We start from the raw sequence: 10,000 nt of genomic DNA, 5'->3' as shown, positions 1-10,000 counted from the left end.
GGCCCAGTCGGGCTGATGTCCGGGGAGTCGAAGGTCAGGTGATCCGGTGTGGTGAAGCCAGTCTTACTCCCGTCGGATGAGGAGCGGGACACGAGCAAGCGCCTGCGGAGCGACGCGTCCTTCCGGGTCAGCTTCGGCGTCTCGCACCAGGCTAGCGCCGCGGCCGGTTCTGTGATCGAGTCCCTGGACCGGGCCTGGTCTTTTCTGTGCAGGAGAACCGTGGCCTTGGTGCCGTTGGGATGGCGCTCTCTCCTGGGTGTAAAGACCCGGTCCAACCGGCCGCTGCCGGGAACCTGCGCGCCCTCCATTATCTTCAGCTTCAACTAACGCTCGCTGGACCCAACAGTGCTGTCAAACAACACAGGAAAGTAGAAGTTAATCTGTGCATGTCATACATAATTTTGCAACTTTTTATTTACAGGTGATATTAATTCTAAATGATTTATCAGTGATTATTGTGATAAATGGATGTTCCTGGTAATCTTGAATCAGAAGAATAACTAAATCTTGCAGCATCTCTTTTCTTCTCTTCTCTGATGATGAGGGCGGGGCAACCTGTCACTCACATGAGATCCACCAATAGCAAACCACAACCATCCAATCAATTCCCCATGAACACTTTCATGTTACATGCCGACTTTAAAGGGGAAATGAAGCAGTCAATCAAGTTTACATGATTAACAAGATGGATTTCCGCTATAATCAACAATTAGGCCTATATAAGAAACATGACAAATGTAAACATATAAAAGAAAAAAGAAAAATCGTTATATCTTCCACGGCGCCGCCATTGTGCAGTATTCTAACATGTGACGTTGCCAACCCGCTCTTCGCCCCAAACCTCCACCGGCTGTTCGACATAATGACGTGCCACTGCTCGGTTCCCACGCCCTATCGGCTCAAATGCATACATTAATACATGCTAACTTACATGGAGTTGACAAGAGACAGGAGGAATATGATGGCAGACATCGCGAACAATGTTTCCATGTGCAGTTTGTTAACATATAACGTTAGATATCGTCTTTTTGTCTGGTACTAATAAACTTCACTAAGTTAGCTAAACACTAAGTTAGCGTTAGCTAGTTCATGCTTACAGCTGTTAGCTAATAATGACTGTACCTAATGTTAGTTGTTCGCGGTCAAAACACCGTGGTGTAGACAGTTTGATGTCGGGATATTCCTACATTCAGCCAGGTTTATTAAAGCCAACCAACCCCGTGACGTCACATGGTAGAATACTGCACAATGGTGGCGCCCTGGCCGTGGAAGATAAGGGTTTCTCTTTTTTCTTTTATATGTTTACATTTGTCATGTTTCTTATATAATTGTTGATTATAGTGGAAATCCATCTTGTAAATCATGATTGACTGCTTAATTTCCCCTTTAAAGAGTTAGGCCTAGTTCATCCAAATATAAAGCACAAATGAAGTTATTTTAAATTAAATCTGAATGACAGCTATACTGTCAAGACAGATTTTTAATTTTACCACTTTGACGCTTCAAAAAGTTCATAAAGAGATCGTAAAACGAATCCATATGAATCGAGCGGTTTAGTCCAACATTTCTGAAGAGATACGATCGCTTTATATCTTGAACAGATTAAATGTTGGCTTTATTTCATATTTCAACAACGCACACATTAGTTGTGATAAACGGAAGCTCAAGCACAATGAGCTTCATCATCATCATCATCATCATCATCATGCGTTACGAGCTTCGGCAAGAGCCAACGAGTCAGAATTGTGAAATAAAGCCAGAGTTACCTTTTTATATTTCTATTACGTGGCAGAAACAATCTTTTATATACAATTCTGTTATTAGTCAGAAATTAGTTCAAAGTAATGTCCATATGGCAATGATTTACAGCTATAAAATAAGACATGTTACGGTTGGTAATGAATGTCATGTATTCAGACACAATAAACGTGTGCTAGTAATGATTACAATGTAAAGATAATAAACAGTGTTTTGAAGATACCAGTATGGAAAGTTTCAGTCAGAATTATCAGAAAAGCCTGGAGAAATTTCAGCGTTCAATTTTTGAAGTCTTCCACCGTTCAGACTGTGTGTATTTAGGAGACATTTAGCTTTACATTCGGTTCTGGCAACAGGAGTCGGTTATGGTTGCTATGGTGACGCGCTAAGCGGTTTCCCTCCTGCACATTCAAACTTCGCGCCGCTTGAACTGCGCGTGCACGACAGCACAAACAAACACACACACACACACACACACCACTTTAAGGCATTTATAAGAACCACGATTCGTTTCAAACAGTTTTTGTGAAGAAACATGCGCTTTACGCCTCGCCGCTGACTGAAAGATGCCGGAACAAGATAAGAGAAAAACAAACGACACACCGTCAGTCAGCTATGGCTTATCACGCGCGCGTTTATGAGACACACACACACACACACACACACACACACACACACAGACAGAGAGAGAGAGAGAGAGAGACATTAAGGGCTGTGACACATTTAACGAGGAACATTTTTCAGATTGACAAACTTAAATCATTATTAAACCCTGTGAATAAAATATTGCGTTACTTACGCGTGTCGGGTCAGAGTTTCATGCCACTGCTGCTCAGAGAGAGAGAGAGACGGTGAGCAGCGGGTCAATGAGGCTCCACCTTTCAAATTTCGTACGCATTTCACTGATTGGACGCGGATTTAAAGAGACTCGTTTATGCCACGGGATCATTTCAACAATCGAACATAAAATATTTTATACAAAAGGGTTAGATTTATTAATGATATATCATGGATTTCGAAAATGTTACAAATAAACATATAAGTACTCGCTTTTTCTAAGGAAATAATTTTGTAATTTGATCATTTCGACCACTGCCATTTTGAATAAAGAAACTTCCAGAAATAATTAGAAAAATATTACAAAAGAAAAGTTGATAGACTATAATACTATGCATACTATGTGGCCAAATAAAAACCCGTAGACATACCATAAAATCCCCTTATATAGCCAGTATTCCTGTCTTCCCTGGTCAGTCTTGCTGGAACATTTGACCATAGCGAGAGTGCATCGCTTCAGCAGAGAATGTAGAGAACCACATGTGGAGTAAAATAACTGCATTTGCATCCATATGTTTTCAGAATGAATAGCCTACAGTAGTTCTCTTGCCCCGGTTTTGCTTTAAATACCTAAATAAATAAGTATTCTGATCATATTTAAGCAATAAGGTACAAGAGGCCGTTGTTTGGCAATGTGCAAGTAGAACTCAACAAATGTGAAGCAAACGGCAGTCAGTTGTTGTTTCTCTGCCACAAATCAGATTCGCTTTCCTGAAAGAAATACTAGAAGGTTTTAAGTAAATGTGCAGTTTACAAGGTAGAACAAAATGTCCAAGTATTGTCAACTTATGTTTACCACATTAACTCATAAAAAAAAAAACACACACACATTATAAGAACCCACAGGAGAGTCTCGAGGGAAGCGGTAGCGAAGGCCCGTTCACACCGAGGACAATAACTGCGAAAAGGATAAAGATATAGTTCTAAAAACCGTTCTAAATATAAAAGAATAGTGAGTTCACAGCACAACTATAACAATAACAGCTCAGAGGAATGATATTGCTGGAGTCACTTTCAAGGATTTTTTGTTTACAACTGTTGAACACTAAAAACATTGACAGCCAATCAGAATCCATCCTGCTTTATAGAGCTCGAGCATTTACAGTTCCCTATCAAGGCTACGGAACTCGACATTACGGATGTCGTATATGGGAACTCCTCTCATCCTTCACTTCTGCTGAAATCTTATAGGCTAACGCCAGCAGAGCTGGCCAATTGACGCAAATATGCAAATACTGAAACACCGTTGCAGTTATAATGCAAGTGCAGCGTCAATTCCCTTCAGAATCTCTCTCTTCACGCTTAAATCGTGTGCTAGAAAGCTGATACTTCAAAATACTGGAATATATTCGCCGTCGTCGAAGTTGCGTCGGAGATACTTACACTGTCTCCTGCATCCGATGGCAGCTACCTGTAACCTGTGCTCGGCCCCCATCGCCCCCACCGACACGCACCTGTTTTGCATCGCGTGCTTGGGGCTGGCCCATGCCGAGTCAGCCCTCGGGGACGGAGGGTCCTGCGACCTCTGCGCGGACATGCCCCTCCGAGTCCTCAGAGCCAGGAGGGAGGAAGCTCGCGCAATAGCGGGGATTGGGCCTACCGCCGCCTCCGAGCCGCTGGTAGCCCCCCCCAACCGCGGAGTCGAGGTCCGCTCCCCGGTGAGCTTCCCCGACCCCACCTTTCAACCCCCACGCGACGTCGCCGACTTCATTTCCTTCGGGGTGAGTGAGGAGGACGACTCCATGTCGCTGTCGGCCTCCGAGATCGACTGGGGTGCGGAGCAGGCCGCGCCCGGGGCCGCGGGGCAGGACTCCCCGGCGGACCTACAGGACGAGCTCTTTCGTGTCCTCTCGAAGGCCGTCGAGGAACTGGACCTCGAGTGGAAAGCTCCTGATGAACCATCAAAGAGCAAGCTGGATTCGTGGTTCCTGCAATCGAGCCGCCGCCAGGCCGCTTCGAAGAGAGGAACACCGTTTTTCCCCGACGTGCATGAGCACGTGGTGAAGTCGTGGGCGGCCCCGCAATCGGCGCGCACCCTCACTTCCACCCAGGCCATGTTTGCCCCCGTGGACGATGCGGGGGACCACGGTTACCTCAGCATCCCCCCCGTCGAGGAGACCGTCGCCGCTCACCTCTGCCCGTCGGCTCCCGCCCTGGGCTCGGACCGCAGCCTGCCGTCCCGAGCCTGCAGATTTACGGCCCACCAGGCTAACAAGGCCTTCGGTGCCGCGGGGGAGGCGGTATCCGCGCTGCATGCCATGGCCCTTCTCCAAGTGCTACAGGCAAAGCAGCTGAAGTCTCTGGATGGCGCCGCCTCTATTGACGCTGACGCCATCCGGGATCTCCGTTCGGCCACGGACCTCGCGCTCCTGGCCACGAAGCGCTCGGCCCAGGCGATCGGCCGCTCTATGGGCTTCCTCGTGGTCCTCCACAGACATCTGTGGCTCACTTTGTCGGACGTACAGGAAGCCGACAGGAAGACGCTCCTGAATGCGCCCATTTCCCCTGCAGGCCTGTTCGGTGACGCGATGGAGAAAGTCACCGAGCGTTACTCGGAGACGCAAAAGAAGGCCAAGGCTATGAGCCACGTTATTCCCCGGAGAGCGCCGCCGCCGCCGCCGCCTCAGCCGCGCTCACGTTCGTCCTCAGCCTCAGGCCGCCAACCACAGGCTGCGGCCAGGAGACAAACAGCGCCTCGCCCGGGACAGGACGCCCGTAGGGGCCGTAGCGGTCAGTGGCAGGGGGCGGGTAACAGGAGGACGCAGAGGAGCCCGCGCAGGAAGCCCACCGCGTCGCCTGCGAGGCCCAAGCAGTCTTCCTGACCGCTCGGGCAAGAGGAGGAGAAAGCGCCAGTTCGGCCCCGCGTCCAAGCGGCGCGCTCTAATGCACTTGGTCCCTCGGAGTTCTGCGAGCGACGCGTGCAGTTGTGTTGTGAATGTAAATGTAAACAATGCTGTTGCAATAAAACAAATCACTACTTCACAAACAGAGCTTTTTTCTCCTCTTGCACCACACACTGTGTTACTCGCCCTGCCTTCGAGCAGCGCAGAGCCACGGTCAATAGCTACCCCCAGCACTCACACAGCGGCCATGACCGCAGCGGTGATGACCGCAGGTTTAGATCAGCCCACGCTCAGTCGTTTTCAGGCAGCATGGGAAGCTATTCCGGGCATTTCACCGTGGGTGTTGAATATAATTCGGCGCGGGTACACGCTTCAGTTCAAACGCAGACCACCCCGCTTCCGCGGCGTAATTCAGTCATTAACTTTGCCCCAAAACGCTCATGTGCTGAGGCAGGAAGTGTGCAGCTTGCTCGAAAAGAAGGCTATAGAACCAGTTCCCCCGAGCGAGCGGGACAGCGGGTTCTACAGCCGCTACTTCGTCGTGCCGAAGAAGGGAGGGGGTCTCCGTCCCATTCTGGATCTGAGACCTGTCAACAGAGCGCTTCACAAGCGCGCCTTCAGGATGACAACACTGAAACAAATCCTGGCGCAAATTCGCCCCGGGGATTGGTTCGCTTCAGTGGATTTAAAGGACGCTTATTTTCATATTCAGATAGTGAAGCGTCACAGACGATTCCTGAGGTTTGCGTTCGAGGATTCGGCGTACCAATATACGGTGCTTCCGTTTGGACTGGCCCTAGCCCCCCGAACGTTTTCGAAATGTGTAGACGCGGCACTTTCACCCCTCAGATCGAGCGGAATGCGCGTCTTGAACTATCTGGACGACTGGCTAGTTCTCGCTCAGTCGAGAGAAACGCTGATCAGCCACGTGAATGCCCTCCTTCGACACTTAGAGATGCTTGGTTTGAGGGTGAACGTCCAAAAAAGTGTGCTCACACCGAGCCAGACGACAACATTCCTGGGAGTGTGCTTGGATTCGGTGAGAATGAGAGCGCGCCTCTCCCCCGAGCGAGCGGAGGCTCTGAGCTCTTCTCTCGGTCTCTTCAGACCGGGCAGGCTCGTCCCACTGAAAGAGTTTCAGAGGCTACTGGGACGGATGGCAGCGGCATCTTCGGTATGTCATCTGGGGCTGCTGCATATGAGACCGCTTCAACTCTGGCTGAAAGCGCGCGTTCCCCCGAGTGCGTGGTATTCTGGCCACAAGCGCGTCATGGTCACCGGCGGATGCGCCCGTGCCCTGGTTCCTTGGAGGAACCCGGATCTCTTCAGCGCAGGTGTCCCTATGGGCTTAGTGACACGGCGAGTGGAGGTCCTGACGGACGCTTCATCCACCGGATGGGGAGCGGTCTGCTTAGGCAAGCCCGCCTCGGGTCGGTGGTCAGAGAAGCAGACGGAGTGGCACATAAATCGCTTGGAGCTAGAAGCGGTCGCTCTAGCTCTCAGAGCCTTCCGGTCTCAGCTGGAGCAGCAGCATGTGTTGATTCGGACCGACAACACTTCTGTGGTCTCGTACATAAATCGCCAGGGCGGTGTACATTCCAAAGCCCTATTCAGGCAGGCGGAATCCCTTCTGCTATGGGCGGACCGGTTTTTCCTCTCGGTGAGAGCGGCGCACATCCCCGGTGTTCTAAATCGCGGGGCGGATATGCTCTCGAGAAAAGGGATTCCCCAAGGGGAGTGGAGGCTTCACCCCGGGACGGTTCAGCTGATATGGAATCGTTTTGGCAGGGCGGAGGTCGACCTCTTTGCGACGAGCGAGAACACGCACTGTCAGATGTTCTTCTCGCTGTCCCGTTCCCCTCGGGAGGTGGACGCGCTGACTGCACGATGGCCGAGAGTCTGTCTCTATGCTTTTCCTCCGGTGAAAGTTTTGCCCATGGTGTTGTGCAAAATCAGGGAGGAGAAGGCGGCGGTGACTCTGGTAGCCCCGAACTGGCCGAATCAGCCCTGGTTCGCGGATTTGATAGAGTTACTAGCAGGGCAGCCATGGGAGATTCCGCTCAGGAAGGACCTTCTGTCTCAGGCGGGCGGAACGATTTGGCATCCCAGCCCCGGGCTGTGGAGCCTCCACGTGTGGCCGCTGCAGGGTCGCTGAGCGAGCGGGACGCGCTGCATTCGCGAGTTTTGAATACTATCGCAGAGGCGCGAGCTCCGTCCACCAGGCGTTTGTATGCTCTGAAGTGGGGTGTATTCTCTAAATGGTGTCAGGATGTCGGTTTAGACCCAGCGGACTGTTCTGTGTCGGATATTCTACGCTTCCTTCAGTATAGGATGGATGAAGGGAGCCTACCATCCACTCTGAAGGTATACGTGGCCGCTATTGCCGCGTTTCACCCCCCTGTTGACGGACAGTCTATCGGTAGACATGCGTCGGTGACACGGTTCCTCAGGGGAGCTAGGAGATTGTGCCCTGCTCGGCCGCCTTCTGTGCCGCCGTGGGACTTAGCTTTGGTCTTGGAGGCTTTGTCACGACCGCCTTTCGAGCCCCTTGCCGCGATTGCCATTAAGGAGCTATCGCTAAAAACGGCTCTGCTTCTCGCTCTCGCCTCGGCGAAACGGGTCGGGGATTTACAGGCTTTCTCTGTAAGTGAAGATTGTATTCGCTTTGGACCGGGAAACTGTAATGTTATTCTCAGACCGAGGCCGGGTTACGTTCCTAAGTCGCTCAATACCCCGTTCAGAGCGCAGATCGTTTCTCTGCCTGCCCTGTCCGCTGAGCCATCAACCTCTCAGGGTTCGGATGCTCAGAGTGCTATTTGCCCAGTCAGAACGCTCCGAGAATACATTTCTCGCTCGGCCGCGTTTCGACAATCGGACCAGCTGTTTGTGTGCTTTGGTGGATGCAACAAGGGACGGGGGGTCTCTAAACAGAGGCTTGCTCACTGGATTGTGGACGCTATTGTTTTGGCTTATGATTGTCTGGGACAGGAATGTCCCCTGAACATCAAGGCTCATTCGACTAGGGCGATTGCCTCCTCGTGGGCTTGGACTAAGGGTATGTCTATTCAGGATTTATGTCTTGCGGCTGGCTGGTCTTCTCAGAACACGTTTGCCAGATTTTACAAGTTGGATTTGCCCTCTGTAGCGTCTCGAGTGCTTTCGGTGAGTTGATCATTTACACAGCATTAGAGAGCTGCTCTGCGCTTTGCTCATGAGTTGTTCTGTGTGCTATTGTGTGTTGTACTATTGTCACCGCTATGCGTTGGCTTTCTCTGTTGTTGTTGCCCTGTTGGTCTACAGTGCAACCTTCCCCCATTTATACTTCCCGGGATATGCAAATTCCGGTAGTGTTTTGTGAGCTTGTGATTGGTCCCTTTGGACCTATCGGAGGTTAGAGGTTCACTATTGGTCAATCTCGGCCTATCAGGCGCTTACATTCTGGGGGCGAGGTTTGTATTGGGTCTGTTTTCAGTGGTTTGCTGCCACGGCGGGATTCTATACAGTTCCCATATACGACATCCGTAATGTCGAGTTCCGTAGCCTTGATAGGGAACGTCTCCGGTTACTTTCGTAACCTCGGTTCCCTGAAAGGCAAGGAACGAGACATTACGCTCGCCGCCGTGTTCGCTATTGATTTAGCGTTTGTTCGATTCTGAAGGGAATTGACGCTGCACTTGCATTATAACTGCAACGGTGTTTCAGTATTTGCATATTTGCGTCAATTGGCCAGCTCTGCTGGCGTTAGCCTATAAGATTTCAGCAGAAGTGAAGGATGAGAGGAGTTCCCATATACGACATCCGTAATGTCTCGTTCCTTGCCTTTCAGGGAACCGAGGTTACGAAAGTAACCGGAGACGTTTTGTACAATTGCGAGGACACATTTCTCAATATTTGGGTCATTTTTTTAAAAAAAACTCTTCACTTCTCATAACCAAATTTCAGCTTCACAGCAGTTAATTTCACATTCTAAATGCACTATGACTACAAAACACCTTATTAACCCTTCCAGAACACTTGAAAGGTTTCTAAACTGATCAATATAAGGCTGGATCTGGATGTGGTGAAGCCATCTTACTCTTCCCTGCCGACAGAGGGCGCCAAAACATCGAAATCACACGATCTGCAGCGTATCAGTCGCACATCAATAGTTTTTCTGATATACTATGTATGAACATTAATTTATTCTTAGAAAGTTATCTGTAATGTTTATGGTGTTTTCGGCCAGGATAAGCCATAATGGCTGCGTAACCGAACTAACATTAAATAGATTTCTATATGGATTTATGCAGGAAATATTAACGAAGAGTACAGAAGCCTCTAGGCGAAACAGCCAGTAGGTGGCGCTCCGGTAACGCACGAGAACGCCAACTCAGAAACCGACTGAAGGACAACGAAAGAGAAGACAAAGTGGAATGAAGAACGCAATGTTCGGCTATCCACTGCAAAAGCTATCAAGTGTGACTGAAACAAATCTTGCCTTTCATCGTTTTCCCAAAGACCCTGACAGGTAATTATTCACAGAAGTGTAGAAATATTGTGTGTTTAGAAGTGGGACTTATGCT

General features: G+C 49.8%; 1 protein-coding gene across 2 annotated transcripts in view; it reads right to left on the bottom strand.

The window, feature by feature from the left end:
• The window catches only part of fbxo43 (F-box protein 43), an 8,841-nt gene extending 6,184 nt beyond the window's left edge, over positions 1-2,657 (bottom strand). The window contains exons 1-2 of one of the 2 annotated variants that reach the window (XM_079895721.1): positions 2,558-2,657; positions 1-348 (exon numbers count right to left, since the gene is read on the bottom strand). The exon at positions 1-348 is cut by the window's left edge and continues 903 nt beyond it. In XM_079895721.1, the coding sequence (XP_079751847.1) occupies positions 1-308 (308 nt within the window). In that variant the 5' untranslated portion in view covers positions 309-348; positions 2,558-2,657. The remainder of the gene's footprint in view (positions 349-2,557) is intronic. The other variant, XM_079895722.1, reaches the window with a different exon arrangement.
• Positions 2,658-10,000: the final 7,343 nt, after the last annotated feature.

The sequence above is a fragment of the Squalius cephalus genome (assembly GCF_949319135.1).
Source record: "Squalius cephalus genome assembly, chromosome: 15".
NCBI lineage: Eukaryota > Metazoa > Chordata > Actinopteri > Cypriniformes > Leuciscidae > Squalius > Squalius cephalus.
This window is presented reverse-complemented; position numbering and strand designations above follow the sequence as displayed.